Raw genomic sequence first — 20,099 nt, 5'->3', positions numbered from 1 at the left:
GAGGGGGAAGCAGGCTCCCTGCTGAGCAGAGAGCCTGATGCGGGGCTTGATTCCAGGACTCTGGGATCATGACCTGAGCTGAAGGCAGAGGCTCAACCCACTGAGCCACCCAGGTACCCCAGGAAGTTTTTCAAGGTAGAAAAATATGTAATTTTTTTCAGTGATTTTTGAACTTTTTATCCTGGGAGCCCCAAGCTGGGTTCCTGACAAAAACAAGTAGTGATGTTCTTCTCAAATACAGCAAAAAGTTAATTGAAGAGATTTTATTATTTAAAAGAAGTTACTACTTTTGAAAGGCTATATGTTTATAAGGTAAAACATTGAAGTGGTATAAGAGGAAAGTACTTTTATACTATGAAGAATGATATTTCCTTTAGGTTTTTTGGTAGATCCTTTCATCATGTTAAGAAAATTCCCTATTAGTACTTTAAGACTTTTATGTCATAAATGGGAATTGAATATTATCAAATGCTTTTTCTAAAAATATTTTGATGATAGGACTTTTCTTAATCAGTTAATGTGATAACTGATATTTCTATTTTTCTCATTCACCACCCTTGAGTTCCAGAGTCAAATCCAACTTGATCAGAGTGTGTTATCATAGCTGCATTAGGTGTGCCAGCCGAGGGCCAAGCAAAACATACTAGGAGTTCAACAATTAGAGACAACTGCTTGTTGACCCATGAATTGGTCCAGGCAATTGGAGATGACTTGCCCTCTCCTCTGTCCTTGGAATGTGTGTTTTGCTGCCTTCCCCATCCCAGAAATTGCCCCAAAGACACAGCTTCAACATAGTGATGTGGTGTTGAGATGTTCTGGATAGTGCAAATGACTGAAACAAGATAAGGCCTCTCTAAACTATTAAGATATGGCATTTGGCTGTGCTGATCTGGGGTGGTATTCTATTACTCAGATGTCTTCCTGCCTTTTTGCCTACAGGAGCCAGTTTCAGATTACACCTGAGTAGGTTTTGAACTCAATCTTCCTTGAATGTTATTTGAGATTCAACTTGACCAATATCTAAGGAAACAGAGAAAGCTGATAAGCTGTTCCCTGTTGAAAAGAATGCATGGTTACTTTTTTCTTGGCTGTACTAAAATTGTCTGTTAGTTTTCTCTGCTACAACTGAATGATGTCTGGGTCCTAGTTATATTTCTACCCCATGCATTGGAGCAGAGTATGGAAAGTACATGATGAACATAGTGCAGGAAGGAGTAGATGAGAGCCATGGGGTATGTGCGGTGTTCTTCCAACACACATGTCTTCCTTCACACCCTCTGTGCAACTCTGAGGATGTGAGTCTCCTTGGGTGAGGTGTTCCTCCTGGAGAAGGATGGGGTGCAAAGCTCATGCCTCTATTATTTCACCCTTGCAGACAAGGCCATTTGCATTGGGCCAGTGCTGGATGCATTTCAGTCCCCAGCAATGACTAGCCTATCGCTGTGGGGATGGATTCCATGCAGCTGGGGCAGGCACTGAGGTGAAAAGGGCAGGTGGATGCTCAAATTAGGCTCAGTTACGAGTCATTCCAGCCAAGCCTGGGATTTGGAGAAGGTTGAAACCAAGTCTCTGTGGGTAAAATAAAGTAAAATAAGAGAGGCTTTGTGTTTAGGTGAGAGAATTAATTGTCCAGATTATCAGATGACTGGAATCTTTCCTTGTTTTTGTGTGCTCTCTGTAGTTCTCTGCTGGGGAACACGGGGGTGGGGAGATCCCACCCAAGAATATACTTACTTGCCATCTTGCATGTGTCTTCCTTGCTGAGATGAGGCAGAGTCCTTTGTTCTGGAAGACCCCCAAAGAAGTTGCTGTGTGGGTCACCATGGAGTTAGGGACAGAATTTTAGCCAGTTTGCTGTTGCAGCCTGGGTTTCCCTATTTCCTGTAGTGACCCTTATCAGGGAAGGGCAAGCACTGAATACCGATATTTCAGAACACAGACTTTTCAGTCTCTCTTCATGTTTACTTATTTACAATTTGTTCTTGTTATCAGTGGCTGTTGGAAACCCAATGCAGTCAGTGAGTTTCAGTCTCTGTATCTGTAAACAGGGATAATAGCATGACCTCTGGAATGGTGCCCAGTGAAGGCACCAAAAGGGGGCAGAAATATTTCAGAATTAAAAAATGGGCAGAAGATATGAACAGACACTTCTCCAATGAAGACATACAAATGGCTACCAGACACATGAAAAAATGTTCATCATCACTAGCCATCAGGGAGATTCAAATCAAAACCACATTGAGATACCACCTTACACCAGTTAGAATGGCCAAAATTAGCAAGACAGGAAACAACGTGTGTTGGAGAGGATGTGGAGAAAGGGGAACCCTCTTACACTGTTGGTGGGAATGCAAACTGGTGCAGCCACTTTGGAGAACAGTGTGGAGATTCCTCAGGAAATTAAAAATAGAGCTTCCCTATGACCCTGCAATTGCACTACTGGGTATTTACCCCAAAGATACAGATGTAGTGAAAAGAAGAGCCATCTGTACCCCAATGTTTATAGCAGCAATGGCCACGGTCGCCACACTGTGGAAAGAACCAAGATGCCCTTCGACGGATGAATGGATAAGGAAGATGTGGTCCATATACACTATGGAGTATTATGCCTCCATCAGAAAGGATGAATACCCAACTTTTGTAGCAACATGGACAGGACTGGAAGAGATTATGCTGAGTGAAATAAGTCAAGCAGAGAGAGTCAAGTATCATATGGTTTCACTTATTTGTGGAGCATAACAAATAATATAGAGGACAAGGGTAGATGGAGAGGAGAAGGGAGTTGAGGGAAATTGGAAGGGTAAGTGAACCATGAGAGACTATGGACTCTGAAAAACAACCTGAGGGTTTTGAAGGGGCGGGGGGTGGGAGGTTGGGGGAACCAGGTGGTGGGTATTAGGGAGGGCACAGATTGCATGGAGCACTGGGTGTGGTGAAAAAACAATGAATACTGTTACGCTGAAAATAAATAAAAAATTTAATAAAAAAAGAGAAATATTTCAGAATTCCTAGGACTCTCTGGGGATCATCTTCCAGCTTCCTATGTCTGTCCCTTGTTGCTATTCAAGATTGCAGCCACTTCTTTCTTAATTATCTCTTTGCAGGGCTCCATTGTCCCAGAGGTTCCTGAGGTATGCCACATAATCCAGTTTCTCAGGCCATGCAGACACAGAACATGGGTCAGAGTGGTATTAATGAGCAGTGTAATTTCCAGGTTTGTTCTTAGATCTCACAGCAGGTATGTGACCTGGTCACCAACAATCCACCCAGAAAGGACACACAGGAAGCCCCGCAATTTTACCTTTAACAACTTAACTCCACCAATCTTTCTGGATGCTCCTCTGAGCATATAGGGCTTGGCTGGGGACTAGGGACATAATGTTGACAAGTACTCAGACTGCAACCTTGAGAAGCTCTCTATTTGTAAGGCAAAGAGGTGTGAGGACCAACTATGGGACTGGAGGGTAGAAAGGACGATAATAGAACTGGGGCTGGGGGACAGAAATTTCCCAGGGGATGAAGTGGTTATATCTGTTCAAGGATATTGAGGAGGAAAGACTCTAACAGAGGGGATTCTGTTGGATCTAGGTTTGAAGGATGAGTAAGGATCCTTGTAGGGGGTATAGGGGCATTTCTAGGCAGAGAAAACTACATCAGTAAAGATATGTAGATCTACACTTTCTTGCAGAGTTTCAAGTATTTAGAGGTGCAGGGAGCCATGCTGACAAGGACAGGTTAGAGATTTAAGGACAGTAATTTTAATGAGTTTCTGTAAGTTTTGAGATTACCGGTAACACTGAGTTGTTTATTGATTTTCCACAGAATATGAACTCATAGAAGGTCAAATTTGGAGTGTCCAGGATGCTTTGTCAGCACTCATGGCTGGGGAGCACCTGTGGGTGGAGCTCGGGTGGCCCGTGCTACTGGCTGTTGCTCCAGCCCCACCCCCTTTTCAGTATATACATCCCAGCCTCACTGAATCACCGCTGGTGAGAGGGGAAGCTCCGCACCCACAAGCCAACAAGGACTAGCAGACACTGCTGAACGGAAGCAGAGAGAATTCACAGAGGAAAACTGGCCATGGACCTGATCCCAAGCTTTTCCATGGAAACCTGGCTTCTCCTGGCTACGAGCCTGGTCCTCCTCTATCTGTGAGTAACTGTCCAGGCTCATTGCCTCCGGAACCCTGGACTTGGGTTGCTAATCAGCATCTACCCTATTTTCTTTGTCTGATTTGAGGATCAAAAGAGTTAACAAAGGGGAAGTTGCTGAAGTGTTGGGTACCTCAAACATGCTAGGAACACATAAGGGGTTATTATTGACCTCACCAGATCTGAAGAAGGAGTGGCCCCCACCTCAACTCCAATTGCTGTAGCCAGGAGGTAGAGTGACATTGTTTGCTCCTAGGGATGAGCTTCTGATTGACTACCAGCTGGGACCTAGACTAATCAAGCTACATTCAGGAGAGGCAGAAAAATCACCAGGTCTGGTGCTCTGGGGTCCTCACCCTTTTCCCAAGCTGTGGGAATGCTGGAGGCAGAGGGACTGGGCTGGATTTTTGTCTCATTATCTTGACCTCCTTGGTCTCTTTCCACTACAGGAAACATGTAGAAGGATTGGACCTTTGTCACTCAGAGGGTTCTGCTCCCCTTTCTCCACCACCAGACATCATGTACACAAGGCACCTGGTTCACCCAGACTTCCAAGGGGGCTGGAGATGCCTCACTTTCTCTTCTGACTAGGCTCTTACCTCTTTTCTATGCCTCTCTCCTAACCGTCCCCAGGCCCTGTAATATGCAGAGCTCTTAAACTCTAAATGAGCATCTTTAGAGCTGAGGAGACTTGGCCGATTCCTTAAAATTTTATTCATTTCGCCTTTTCTTTACAGTGTCTTGGAGGGTTAGCATCAGTATAAAGATTCCACCCCCCACCCCATGAAATCTGCCAACAGCCACAAAGACAGATCCTGAAAGCCAATTTGAATTTTATTTTATTTTTAATTTTTAAAGGATTTTATTTATTTATTTCTCAGAGAGAGAGCGAGCGAGCGCACAAATGGGGGAGTGGCAGGAGAGGGAGAAGCAGACTCCCCACTGAGCAGGGAGCCTGATGCGAAGCTTGATCCCGGGACCCTGGGATCATGACCTGAGCTGAAGGCAGATGCTTAATTGACTGAGCCACCCAGGCCCCTCCCCGATTTGGATTTTTAAAAAAAATTTTGTTTTATTTTTTCAGCGTTCCAAGATTCATTGTTTATGTACCACACCCAGTGCTCCATGCAATACATGCGCTCCTTAATACCCACCACCAGATTCACCCATCCCCCCACCCCCCCCAAAACCCTCAGTTTATTTCTCAGAGTTCACAGTCTCTCATGCTTCGTCTCCCCCTCTGATTTCCCCCAATTCACTTTTCCTTTCCTTCTCCTAATATCCTCCATGTTATTCCTTATGATCCACAAGTAAGTGAAATCATATGATAATTGACTTTCTCTCCTTGATTTATTTCACTGAACATAATCTCCTCTAGTCCTGTCCATGTTGATACAAAAGTTGGATATTCATCCTTTCTGATGGAGGTGTAATACTCCATTGTATATATGGACCATATCTTCTATATCCATTCTTCTGTTGAAGGGCATCTTGGCTCTTTCCAGTTTGGCCATTGTGGCCATTGCTGATATGAACATTGGGGTATAGATGGGCCTTCATTTCACTACATCTGTATCTTTGGGGTAAATACCCAGCAGTGCAATTGTAGGGTCATAATGTAGCTCTATTTTTAATTTCTTAAGGAATCTCCACACTGTTTTCCAAAGTGGCTGCACCAACTTGTATTCCCACCACAGTATAAGAGTGTTCCCCTTTCTCCACATCCTCACCAACACTTGTTGTTTACTGTCTTGTTGATTTTGGCCATTCTTCTTTTTTTTTTTTTTAAGATTTTATGTATTTATTTGACAGAGAGAGATCACAAGTAGGCAGAGAGGCAGGCAGAGAGACGGGGGAAGCAGGCTCCCTGCCGAGCAGAGAGCCCGATGTGGGGCTCGATCCCAGGACCCTGGGATCATGACCTGAGCCAAAGGCAGAGGCTTTAACCCACTGAGCCACCCAGGTGCCCCCTTATGGAATATTTAAATGAGCAGAAGTTCTTACCAATCTTGTCCCTTTATAACTAGTTGCTTTCTGTGTTCTATCAATAAACTTTAGGTTGTCCCTAGGTAATAAAGATATTTTACTTTGCTTTCTCCCCAAAAATAAAAAAAATAAAAATTAAAAAATTAAAAATATATGTGCACCTGCTGTGCACATTTATTTAAATGTGCACATTTAAATGTCAAATAAATAAATAAAATCTTCAAAAAAAGGTTCCATAAGGAGAGTGGGAAGATGAGCTACAGAGTGGGTGAAGGTATTTATAATACATACATCCAATACAGAACTCCTACCCACAATGTAGAAATAACTTCTACAAATCAATAAGAAAAAAAAATGAACAGCCCAACAGAAAAATGGGAAAGTCACTTCCTAAAAGAGGATACCCAAATTCTTCTTTTTATTATGTTATGTTAGTCACCGTATCATACATCATTAGTTTTTGATGTAGTGTTCCATGATTCATTGTTTGCATATAATACTCAGTGCTACATGCAATATGTGCCCTCCTTAATACCCATCACTGGGCTAACCCATCCCCCCACTCCTCTCCCCTCAGAAACCCTCAGATGTTTCCCAGAGTCTGTAGTCTCTTACGGTTCATCTCCCCCTCCGATTTCTCCCCCTTCATTTTCCCCTTCCTTCTCCTAATGTCCTCCATGTTATTCCTTGTGTTCAAAATAAGTGAAACCATATGATAATTGTCTTTCTGTGCTTGATTAACTTCACTTAGCATAATCTCCTCCAGTTCCATCCATGTCATAGCAAATGGTGGGTATTCATCCTTTCTGATGGCCAAGTAATATTCCGTTGTATATATGGACCACATCTTCTTTATCCATTTATCTGTTAAAGGGCATCTTGGCTCCTTCTACAGTTTGGCTATTGTGGACATTACTGCTATGAACATTGGGGTATATGTGCCCCTTCTTTTCACTACAACTGTATTTTTGGGGTAAATACCCAGTAGTGCAATTGCTGGGTCATAGGGTAGCTCTATTTTTAACATTTTGAGGAAACTCCACATAGTTTTCCAAAGTGGCTGTACCAATTGCATTCCCACCAAGAGTGTAAGAGGGTTCCCCTTTCTCCACATCATCTCCAACACACGTTGTTTCCTGTCTTGCTGATTTTGGCCATTCTAACTGGTGTAAGGTGGTATCTCAATATGGTTTTAATTTGAACCTCCCTGATGGCTAGTGATGATGAACATTTTTTCTTGTGTCTGGTAGCCATTTGTATGTCTTCACTGGAGAAGTGTCTGTTCGTATCTTCTGCCCATTTTTTAATATGATTGTCTGTTTTGTGTGTGCTGAGTTTGAGGAGTTCTTTATAGATCCTGGATATCAACCTTTTGTCTGTACTGTCATTTGCAAATATCCTCTCCCATTCCGTGGGTTGCCTCTTTGTTTTGATGACTGTTTCTTTTGCTATGCAGAAGCTTTTGATCCTCCAGAGAACAAAAACCTGAAAAAACTGTTTTTCTCAGAGCCCACCCCCTTGAGGGGGTCGGGAGGACTTAACTCAGGGAACATCATTGACTGAAAACCCACGTGGCAGTCCCCTCCCCCAGAAAACAAATCAGGAAAGAAAAAAAAAAAAAAGACTACAAGAGAACAACCACCACTACTTCATAGATACAACTTTTATTTTTAATTCTTTCCCACTATTCTGGTTCATTTTTTTTTCTTTTTTTATATAGATAATTTTTTAACCTATTTACCATCACAGTGAGATGTCCAGTACATCAAATTCCATGATAAACTTCTAACCTGAATTTTTTGATACATACACATGTGTTTTTCTTTTGCTTTTCTATTTTCTTAATTTTTAAAAAAATTTTTAATTTAGTTTAGTCCAGTTTATTCCCTTTTTATTTTTATTTTCTAATATTCATATAGAGTTAAACTTCAAGGTAACCCCCTTTCTCCAAGCAATGCTACCCTTATAGGTGAACCAATTTTTAATCCCCCTTTTTCTTAGGAAAGTTGAGTCCTTTAACAAAGATATCAAGATACATCCAGGAAGAATCAAAATAACCTTCCTCGCCCACACCGAGAATCTATAACTATGCTCCCATCTTTTTCTTCTGCCAGTGTCTCTGTGTATTTATGTTTGTCCTGATAGTATATAAATCTTATACTTGGGGTTCTTCTTGACAAGGCTCCTCCTTTTTTTGCATATATATATATATATATATATATTTTTTTTTTTTTTTCTCTCATCATATACTTTTATCAGTCTTTTTGTTTGTCTGTTTTTGTTTGTATACGTCATAAATCTTACCCTGGGGCCCATTTGGGCTGAACCTTCTCTTTTATCTTCCCTCTTTTTCCTGTCTCTCTCTCTCCCTCTTTTTTCTTTTTCTTTTCTTTTTTCTCTCATTTGGGTGGGGAATCCTGAGTGCTCAGAAGCGTTCCAGGGTGCACCTTGACTGCACCACGGTTGATACATCCAGCTACATCTGTCCAGTCATCTCTCACCAAAATGACTAGGAGGAGGAATCCCCAACAGAAGAAAAATACAGAGGATGGGCCTTCTGCAACAGAGCTAACGGCTATCAACATAGACAATATGTCAGAAAGAGAATTCAGGCTAACAATTATCCAGGCAATAGCTAGGTTGGAGAAAGCCATGGATGACCAAACGGAATTGATTAGGGCAGAATTGAAAGCGACCAGGGAGGATGTTCATAATGTTAGGGCAGAGCTGAAGGCCACCAGGGATGAGGTTCACAATGCTCTCAATGAGTTCCAATCTAATCTAAATTCTCTAAAAGCTAGGGTAACTGAGACAGAAGATAGAATTAGTGATCTGGAGGACAAACAGATAGAGAGAAAGGATCAGGAGGAAGCCTGGAACAAACAGCTTAGAAGCCACGAAAACAGAATCAGGGAAATAAATGATGCCATGAAACGTTCCAACGTCAGAATTATTGGAATCCCTGAAGGGGAGGAGAAAGAAAGAAGTCTAGAAGATATAGTGGAACAAGTTTTTCATGAAAATTTTCCCAATCTTGCGAATGGAACAAGTGTTCATGTACTAGAAGTAGAAAGGTCCCCCCCCCCAAGATTATAAATTCAAAAAAAAATCCAGGCACCTCATAGTAAAATTGAGGAATCATAATTGTAGATACAATCTCTTGAAAGCCGCTAGGACAAAGAAGCTCCTTACATACAGAGGAAAGCCCATCAGAATAACGTCAGACCTGTCCACAGAGACCTGGCAAGCCAGAAAGGGCTGGCAAGATATATTCAGGGCACTAAATGAGAAGAACATGCAGCCAAGAATACTTTATCCAGCAAGACTGACATTCAAAATGGATGGAGAGATAAAGAGTTTCCAAGACCGGCAAGGCTTGAAAGACTATGCAACCACCAAGCCGACACTGCAGGAAATATTAAGGGGGGTTCTATAAAAGAGGAAAAATCCTAAGAATAGCATTGAATAGAAATATAGAGACAATCGACAGAAAGAAAGACTTCAAAGATAACACAATGTCAATAAAAACGTATCTCTCAATAATCTCTCTCAATGTGAATGGCCTAAATGCACCCATAAAACGACACAGGGTTGCAGATTGGATAAAACGACAGGACCCATCCATATGTTGTCTACAAGAGACCCATTTTGAACCTAAAGATACACCCAGACTGAAAGTGAAGGGATGGAGAAGCATCTTTCACGCCAATGGGCCTCAAAAGAAGGCCGGGGTAGCGATTCTCATACCAGATAAATTAGATTTTAAACTAAAGACGGTAGTCAGAGATACAGAAGGACACTACATCATTCTTAAAGGGACTATCCACCAAGATGATCTAACAATTGTACTGTCTTTTAAAAAATTTTTTATTTCTTTTCAGTGTAACAGTATTCATTGTTTTTTCACCACACCTAGTGCTCCATGCAATCTGTGCCCTCCCTAATACCCACCACCTGGTTCCCCCAACCTCCCACCCCCCGCCCCTTCAAAACCTTCAGGTTGTTTTTCAGAGTCCATAGTCTCTCATGGTTCACCTCCCCTTCCAATTTCCCTCAACTCCCTTCTCCTCTCCATCTACCCTTGTCCTCTATATTATTTGTTATGCTCCACCAATAAGTGAAACCATATGATACTTGACTCTCTCTGCTTGACTTATTTCACTCAGCATAATCTCTTCCAGTCCTGTCCATGTTGCTACAAAAGTTGGGTATTTGTCCTTTCTGATGGAGGCATGATACTCCCTAGTGTATATGGACCACATCTTCCTTATCCATTCATCCGTTGAAGGGCATCTTGGTTCTTTCCACAGTGTGGCGACCGTGGCCATTGCTGCTATAAACATTGGGGTACAGATGGCCCTTCTTTTCACTCCATCTGTATCTTTGGGGTAAATACCCAGTAGTGCAATTGCAGGGTCATAGGGAAGCTCTATTTTTAATTTCCTGAGGAATCTCCACACTGTTCTCCAAAGTGGCTGCACCAGTTTGCATTCCCACCAACAGTGTAAGAGGGTTCCCCTTTCTCCACATCCTCTCCAACACACGTTGTTTCCTGTCTTGCTAATTTTGGCCATTCTAACTGGTGTAAGGTGGTATCTCAATGTGGTTTTGATTTGAATCTCCCTGATGGCTAGTGATGATGAACATTTTTTCATGTGTCTGATAGCCAGTTGTATGTCTTCATTGGAGAAGTGTCTGTTCATATCTTCTGCCCATTTTTTAATATGATTGTCTGTTTTGTGTGTGTTGAGTTTGAGGAGTTCTTTATAGATCCTGGATATCAACCTTTTATCTGTACTGTCATTTGCAAATATCTTCTCCCATTCCGTGGGTTGCCTCTTTGTTTTGATGACTGTTTCTTTTGCTGTGCAGAAGCTTTTGATCTTGATGAAGTCCCAAAAGTTCATTTTTGCCTTTGTTTCCTTTGCCTTTGGAGACATATCTTGAAAGAAGTTGCTGTGGCTGATATCAAAGAGGTTACTGCCATGTTCTCCTTGAGGATTCTGATGGATTCCTGTCTCACGTTGAGGTCTTTTATCCATTTCGAGTTTATCTTTGTGTACGGTGTAAGAGAATGGTCGAGTTTCATTTTTCTACATATAGCTGTCCAGTTTTCCCAGCACCATTTATTGAAGAGACTGTATTCTTTCCACTGGATATTTTTTCCTGTTTTGTCGAAGATGATTTGGCCATAGAGTTGAGGGTCCATATCTGGGCTCTCTACTCTGTTCCACTGGTCCATGTGTCTGTTTTTATGCCAGTACCATGCTGTCTTGGTGATCACAGCTTTGTAGTAAAGCTTGAAATCAGGTAACGTGATGCCGCCAGTTTTATTTTTGTTTTTCAACATTTCCTTAGCAATTCGGGGTCTCTTCTGATTCCATACAAATTTTAGGATTATTTGCCCAGCTCTTTGAAAAATACCAGTGGAATTTTGATCAGAATGTCATTAAAAGTATAGATTGCTCTGGGCAGTATAGACATTTTAACAATGTTTATTCTTCTGATCCAAGAGCATGGAATGGTCTTCCATCTTTTTGTGTCTTCTTCAATTTCTTTTAGGAGTGTTCTGTAGTTCCTCAAGTACAGATCCTTAACCTCTTTGGTTAGGTTTATTCCAAGGTATCTTGAGGTTCTTGGTGCTATAGTAAATGGAATCGATTCTCTAATTTGTCTTTCTGTATTTTCATTGTTAGTGTATAAGAAAACCACTGATTTCTGTACATTGACTTTGTATCCTGCTACGTTCCTGAATTGCTGTATAAGTTTTAGAAGTTTGGGGGTGGAGCCTTTCGGGTTTTCCATATAAAGAATCATGTCATCTGTGAAGAGAGAGAGTTTGACTTCTTCATGGCCAATTTGGATATCTTTTATTTCTCTTTGTTGTCTGATTGCTGTTGCTAGGACTTCTAATACTATGTTGAACAAGAGTGGTGAGAGTGGGCATCCTTGTTGCGTTCCTGATCTCAACGGGAAGGCTGCAAGCTTTTTCCCATTGAGGATGATATTTGCTGCGGGTCTTTCATAGATAGATTTGATGAAGTTCAGGAATGTTCCCTCTATCCCTATACTTTGAAGCGTTTTAATCAGGAACGGATGCTGGATTTTGTCAAAAGCTTTTTCTGCATCAATGGAGAGGACCATGTGGTTCTTCTCTCTTCTCTTATTGATTTGTTCTATCACATTGATTGATTTGCGAATGTTGAACCATCCTTGTAACCCAGGGATGAATCCTACCTGGTCATGGTGGATAATCTTTTTAATGTGCTGTTGGATCCTGTTTGCTAGGATCTTGTTGAGAATCTTAGCATCCATATTCATCAGTGATATCGGTCTGAAATTCTCCTTTTTGGTAGGGTCTTTGCCTGGTTTGGGGATCAGGGTAATGCTGGCTTCATAAAAAGAGTCTGGAAGTTTTCCTTCTGCTTCAATTTTTTGAAACAGCTTCAGGAGAATAGGTATTATTTCTTCTTTGAAAGTTTGATAGAATTCCCCAGGGAATCCGTCAGGTCCTGGGCTCTTGTTTTTTGGGAGGTTTTTGATCACTGCTTCAATCTCGTTACTAGATATCGGTCTATTCAGGTTGTCAATTTCTTCCTGGTTCAATTTTGGGAGTTTATAGTTTTCCAGGAATGCATCCATTTCATCTAGGTTGCTTAGCTTATTGGCATATAACTGTTGATAATAGCTTCTGATGATTGTTTCTACTTCTTTGGTGTTAGTTGTGATCTCTCCCTTTTCATTCATAATTTTATTAATTTGGGCTTTCTCTCTTTTCTTTTGGATTAGTGTGGCCAATGGTTTATCGATCTTATTGATTCTTTCAAAAAACCAGCTTCTAGTTTCGTTGATACGTTCTACTGTATCTCTGGTTTCTACCTCGTTGATCTCTGCTCTAATCTTGATTATTTCCCTTCTTACGTGTGGAGTTGGTTTGATTTGTTGTTGATTCTCCAGTTCTTTAAGGTGTAGAGACAGCTGGTGTATTCTGGATTTTTCAATTTTTTTGAGGGAGGCTTGGATGGCTATGAATTTCCCCCTTAGGACCGCCTTTGCTGTATCCCATAGGTTTTGGAGTGAAGTGTCTTCGTTCTCATTGGTTTCCATAAATTGTTTAAGTTCTTCTTTGATCTCCTGGTTGATCCAAGCATTCTTAAGCAAGGTGGTCTTTAGCTTCCAGGTATTTGAGTTCCTTCTGAACTTTTCCTTGTGATTGAGCTCCAGTTTCAAAGCATTGTGATCTGAGAATATGCAGGGAATCATCTCAGTCTTTTGGTATCGGTTGAGCCCTGATTTGTGACCCAGTATGTGGTCTATTCTGGAGAAGGTTCCATGTGCACTTGAGAAGAATGAGTATTCTGTTGTTTTAGGGTGGAATGTTCTGTATATATCTATGAGGTCCATCTGGTCCAATGTATCATTCAATGCTCTTATTTCTTTATTGATTTTCTGCTTCGATGATCTGTCTATTTCTGAGAGAGGCGTGTTAAGATCTCCTACTATTAATGTATTCATATCAATATGACTCTTTATCTTGATTAATAGTTTTTTTATGTAATTGGCTGCTCCCATATTGGGGGCATAGATATTTACAATTGTTAGATCATCTTGGTGGATAGTCCCTTTAAGAATGATGTAGTGTCCTTCTGTATCCCTGACTACCATCTTTAGTTTAAAATCTAATTTATCTGATATGAGAATCGCTACCCCGGCCTTCTTTTGAGGCCCATTGGCGTGAAAGATGCTTCTCCATCCCTTCACTTTCAGTCTGGGTGTATCTTTAGGTTCAAAATGGGTCTCTTGTAGACAACATATGGATGGGTCCTGTCGTTTTATCCAATCTGCAACCCTGTGTCGTTTTATGGGTGCATTTAGGCCATTCACATTGAGAGAGATTATTGAGAGATACGTTTTTATTGACATTGTGTTATCTTTGAAGTCTTTCTTTCTGTCGATTGTCTCTATATTTCTGTTCAATGCTATTCTTAGGATTTTTCCTCTTTTATAGAACCCCCCCTAATATTTCCTGCAGTGTCGGCTTGGTGGTTGCATTGTCTTTCAAGCCTTGCCGGTCTTGGAAACTCTTTATCTCTCCATCCATTTTGAATGTCAGTCTTGCTGGATAAAGTATTCTTGGCTGCATGTTCTTCTCATTTAGTGCCCTGAATATATCTTGCCAGCCCTTTCTGGCTTGCCAGGTCTCTGTGGACAGGTCTGACGTTATTCTGATGGGCTTTCCTCTGTATGTAAGGAGCTTCTTTGTCCTAGCGGCTTTCAAGAGATTGTATCTACAATTATGATTCCTCAATTTTACTATGAGGTGCCTGGATTTTTTTTTGAATTTATAATCTTGGGGGGGGGGGCCTTTCTACTTCTAGTACATGAACACTTGTTCCATTCGCAAGATTGGGAAAATTTTCATGAAAAACTTGTTCCACTATATCTTCTAGACTTCTTTCTTTCTCCTCCCCTTCAGGGATTCCAATAATTCTGACGTTGGAACGTTTCATGGCATCATTTATTTCCCTGATTCTGTTTTCGTGGCTTCTAAGCTGTTTGTTCCAGGCTTCCTCCTGATCCTTTCTCTCTATCTGTTTGTCCTCCAGATCACTAATTCTATCTTCTGTCTCAGTTACCCTAGCTTTTAGAGAATTTAGATTAGATTGGAACTCATTGAGAGCATTGTGAACCTCATCCCTGGTGGCCTTCAGCTCTGCCCTAACATTATGAACCTCCTCTCTGGTCGCTTTCAATTCTGCCCTAATCAATTCCGTTTGGTCATCCATGGCTTTCTCCAACCTAGCTATTGCCTGGATAATTGTTAGCCTGAATTCTCTTTCTGACATATTGTCTATGTTGATAGCCGTTAGCTCTGTTGCAGAAGGCCCATCCTCTGTATTTTTCTTCTGTTGGGGATTCCTCCTCCTAGTCATTTTGGTGAGAGATGACTGGACAGATGTAGCTGGATGTATCAACCGTGGTGCAGTCAAGGTGCACCCTGGAACGCTTCTGAGCACTCAGGATTCCCCACCCAAATGAGAGAAAAAAGAAAAGAAAAAGAAAAAAGAGGGAGAGAGAGAGACAGGAAAAAGAGGGAAGATAAAAGTGAAGGTTCAGCCCAAATGGGCCCCAGGGTAAGGTTTATGACGTATATAAACAAAAACAGACAAACAAAAAGACTGATAAAAGTATATGACGAGAGAAAAAATATATATATATATAAGCAAAAAAAAGGGAGGAGCCTCGTCAAGAAGAACCCCAAGTATAAGATTTATATACTATCCGGACAAACATAAATACACAGAGACACTGGCAGAAGAAAAAGATGGGAGCATGGTTATAGATTCTCGGTGTGGGCGAGGAAGGTTATTTTGATTCTTCCTGGATGTATCTTGATATCTTTGTTAAAAGACTCAACTTTCCTAAGAAAAAGGGGGATTAAAAATTGGTTCACCTATAGGGGTAGCATTGCTTGGAGAAAGGGGGTTACCTTGAATTTTAACTCTATATGAATATTAGAATATAAAAATAAAAAAGGAATAAACTGGACTAAACTAAATTAAAATTTTTTTTTAAAAATTAAGAAAATAGAAAAGCAAAAGAAAAACACATGTGTATGTATCAAAAAATTCAGGTTAGAAGTTTATCATGGAATTTGATGTACTGGACATCTCACTGTGATGGTAAATAGGTTAAAAAATTATCTATATAAAAAAAGAAAAAAAATGAACCAGAATAGTGGGAAAGAATTAAAAATAAAAGTTGTATCTATGAAGTAGTGGTGGTTGTTCTCTTGTAGTCTTTTTTTTTTTTTTCCTGATTTGTTTTCTGGGGGAGGGGGCTGCCACGTGGGTTTTCAGTCCATGATGTTCCCTGAGTTAAGTCCTCCCGACCCCCTCAAGGGGGTGGGCTCTGAGAAAAACGTTTTTTTTCAGGTTTTTGTTCTCTGGAGGTTTTTATGTTTGTTCACTTCTTTTCTCTCGCCTTGACAGCTTTTGATGGTTTTTGGAGGTTTAGAGGAAAGAAAACTGCACCCCAACCTCCCTCTCAGAGAGAAGCCTCAGTCTGCTCCCCTGCAGGTGCTGCAGCCGCTGGGCCGCTGGCAGAGCAGGTTCTGAGTCACGGTCCCTGGGGACGCAGGATCTCCTGCTTGTACGCAAAACCAAGGCAGCTGTGGCTGTCTGGGCAGCTCCAGACCGCCAGAGAGGTTCCAAGCAGCAATCGCACACTGAGATTTTCCCGCTGGCTGGGGCTGAGAGCTCAGTGCTTGCGCGCACCTCTCCCAGGGGATGGTTTGGGGGGCGGCGCCTCCAGCTCTATCGGCTCTATCGCCACGTGGGTGTATCGCCGCGTGGGTCCCAGAACACCAGGCTGGGCGTTCGTGCACCTCTCTCAGGGGAGGTTGAGGCACGCGTGCATCTCCAGTAAGGTGCGCGTTCTGCCGTCTGGTGTGGCTCCCAGCCCCTCACGGGAGCCGGACTCCACCCGTTCTCGGGCGCACTGGCGGCTCCGGGACAAAGACCAGGTTTCTCCGCCGCACTCTCTGGCTCAGCGCCAGGGGAAGCTGCCCTGGGTCTGGGGACTTAAGCCCCTATCCCTATCCGCCCCGATTCCCACAATTTCCCCGCTCGAGTCTTTGCTCTTTTGAGTGCTTTCAACAAGACTCCAAGTTAATGCTGGTCCCCAGATGCCGGGCACTCTCGTATTGGGGTATTATTTTCCAGTCGGTCGCCTCTGGTGGCTCCCTCCCCCTTTTGTTTATCTTCCGATATCAGTCCGACGTTCCCACTCCACTTTACCTGCCCACTGGCGTCTTCTGGCCCCCGTAGAGATCCAGACGTGTATAATTCTGATCTCAGGCTGATTTCATGGGTGATCGGAGTTCTTTGGTAGGTAATCAGCTCACTTTAGGGTGCAGGTTGAAAAGGCGCCTCCTCCTACTTCCCCGCCATCTTGTCTCTCAGGGAAGATCTATTTTTAATTTCCTGAGGAATCTCCACACTGTTCTCCAAAGTGGCTGCACCAGTTTGCATTCCCACCAACAGTGTAAGAGGGTTCCCCTTTCTCCACATCCTCTCCAACACACGTTGTTTCCTGTCTTGCTAATTTTGGCCATTCTACCTGGTGTAAGGTGGTATCTCAATATGGTTTTAATTTGAACCTCCCTGATGGCTAGTGATGATGAACATTTTTTCATGTGTCTGGTAGCCATTTGTATGTCTTCATTGGAGAAGTGTCTGTTCATGTCTTCTGCCCATTTTTTAATATGATTGTCTGTTTTGTGTGTGTTGAGTTTGAGGAGTTCTTTATAGATCCTGGATATCAACCTTTTGTCTGTACTGTCATTTGCAAATATCTTCTCCCATTCCGTGGGTTGCCTCTTTGTTTTGTTGACTGTTTCCTTTGCTGTGCAGAAGCTTTTGATCAAAAGCCTCCCAAAAAACAAGAGCCCAGGACCTGACGGATTCCCTGGGGAATTCTATCAAACTTTCAAAGAAGAAATAACACCTATTCTCCTGAAGCTGTTTCAAAAAATTGAAGCAGAAGGAAAACTTCCAGACTCTTTTTATGAAGCCAGCATTACCCTGATCCCCAAACCAGGCAAAGACCCTACCAAAAAGGAGGATTTCAGACCAATATCACTGATGAATATGGATGCTAGGATTCTCAGCAAGATCCTAGCAAACAGGATCCAACAGCACATTAAAAAGATAATCCACCATGACCAGGTGGGATTCATCCCTGGGTTACAAGGATGGTTCAACATTCGCAAATCAATCAATGTGATAGAACAAATCAATAAGAGAAGAGAGAAGAACCACATGGTCTTCTCAATCGATGCAGAAAAAGCTTTTGACAAAATCCAGCATCTGTTCCTGATTAAAACGCTTCAAAGTATAGGGATAGAGGGAAGATTCCTGAACTTCATCAAATCTATCTATGAAAGACCCACAGCAAATATCATCCTCAATGGGAAAAAACTTGCAGCCTTCCTGTTGAGATCAGGAACACGACAAGGATGCCCACTCTCACCACTCTTGTTCAACATAGTATTAGAAGTCCTAGCAACAGCAATCAGACAACAAAGAGAAATAAAAGGTATCCAAATTGGCAAGGAAGAAGTCAAACTCTCTCTCTTCGCAGATGACATGTACTGTCTTTTTAAAAAAACATTTTATTTATTTATTTGACAGAGATCACAAGTAGGCAAAGAGGCAGGCAGAGAGAGAGAGAGGAGGAAACAGGCTCCCCGCTGAGCAGAAAGCCTGATGCGGGGCTTGATCCCAGGACCCCGAGATCATGACCTGAGCCAAAGGCAGAGGCTTAACCCACTGAGCCACCCAGGTGCCCCAGAAATTGTACTGTCTTAAAGGCTACACTCCAGAGATGAGGAGACAAGGTCTTCATTCCATTCTATAGAACATTTCGTCATTACTCATGTTGCATAACATGTATTCTGCTGTCAATTGGAGGTATCTGGACTTTGGAAGGCCCCCTATCTGTTAGCTGAAAGACTTGTGGGGCATGTAACCATTTCTATCTAGCATCCTTTCCCACCATACTGTCCTCATTTGCCACTATGGGGTTAGCCTTGTAGGCTTAGCAAGTCATGATTAAAATGGTTGCTGGAGCCTCTTTCCTCATCCTTTTTACTCTACTCTGCCATCTGTCAGCAATGCGTAAGTGGAAGGTTTGCAAGGATGCAGTTGTGGGTTTCCACACATGACAAATGAAAGATGATTACAGGCAGGCCTGCCTTAGGGAACACCATCCATAATGGGTTTCTGAGACAGCTGATGCGCAGAGTTGATAAACTAACTGCTTTGTCAGCAACCATCTTGAAAAAAATAAGAGTGTATTTGGTAGTGTGCTGAGCCGGTGAGTATCTCAGGTTGGAGGATCAGATGACATGAGGGGAAAAATGGTCTGGAAATGGGTTGTTTCCTTACTGATTCTTTTATGTGGTATCATTTAGGGCACATATGGGTCATTCTTCCTCCTCTGCAGCTCAAGAGAACCAGAGTGCCTGACAACAGAATAGGATGGTGCTGAAAGCATCTCACTTTTCTTTTCTTTTCTTTCTTTGTTTTTTCTTTTTTTTTGCATCTCATTTTTCAATGAGGCCAGTGGAGCCTTGGACACAGTTTTCATTGTATATCAATGAGAATACTGTCTTGCTCAAACCCTCCCTATGAAGACAGATATAAGAAGGACCCTTTCCCACAAAGAACAGGATTCATAAGGAAGCAAAAACACAAAAGTCTCTGAGCAAACTGTATGAACATATTCATTCTAAGCTCTCAGTAACCCTCAGCTCTTAAGTGGATGCAATTAAATAAAATCTCCTCATCAGAAGAGAGAAACAGTCTTTCCTCTTTCCACCTAGAATGAGAATCTCCAAAATCATGGAAGAGTCATTTACTGAATAAGCGTGAGTGAATTTCCTGGAAGAAATCAGCATGAACCTTTCAGGAGTTCTCAAGTGTGGAAACACTTATCTAGTCTTCACTTTAGGGTTGGCACGGTGAAGATTTCAGCTGCTCTTAGCTAATCATCCTTACTTTTTGTGAGGCCTAGTGGAGGTGGAAAAGCTTTTTTTTTTTCCATTCATTATATGAATGAATATAATTATTGCCTTTGGAATTGCTGTTATTATTTCTTGCCTGTATGTTACCTCTCCTCTTACCTGTTCGTTTTGTGTCAGTGACTGACCAGCCCCAGTGCTTATTACACCATCCCTGTGACCTGGCCTTCTCTTTCACTTTATAGATGTGGGACCTCCACACATGGACTTTTTAAGAAGCTGGGAATTCCTGGGCCAAAACCTCTGCCTTTTGTGGGAACTGCTCTGGCCTACCGTAAGGTGAGTGTTGTTTGAGCTCCCTCTTCTGCTTCTTATGGTTGCAAATCCCAGCTTAGTTTCATTGTAAAAATGCTCCTCCTCAGGAGAAGTGCTTCGGT

The 20,099-nt window shown here is 42.0% G+C and overlaps 1 protein-coding gene across 2 annotated transcripts in view; it reads left to right on the top strand.

Moving 5' to 3' along the window:
• Positions 1-20,099, top strand: part of LOC308359175 (cytochrome P450 3A12) — an 83,772-nt gene that overhangs the window by 18,499 nt on the left and 45,174 nt on the right. Inside the window, exons 2-4 of one of the 2 annotated variants that reach the window (XM_080829947.1) lie at positions 3,105-3,131; positions 3,823-4,151; positions 19,908-20,001. In XM_080829947.1, the coding sequence (XP_080686073.1) occupies positions 4,081-4,151; positions 19,908-20,001 (165 nt within the window). In that variant the 5' untranslated portion in view covers positions 3,105-3,131; positions 3,823-4,080. The remainder of the gene's footprint in view (positions 1-3,104; positions 3,132-3,822; positions 4,152-19,907; positions 20,002-20,099) is intronic. The other variant, XM_080829948.1, reaches the window with a different exon arrangement.

Source organism: Martes martes (genome assembly GCF_963455335.1).
Source record: "Martes martes genome assembly, chromosome: 18".
Lineage (NCBI taxonomy): Eukaryota > Metazoa > Chordata > Mammalia > Carnivora > Mustelidae > Martes > Martes martes.
Note: the sequence above shows the minus strand (reverse complement) of the source record. Positions and strands in the feature narration are given on the sequence as shown.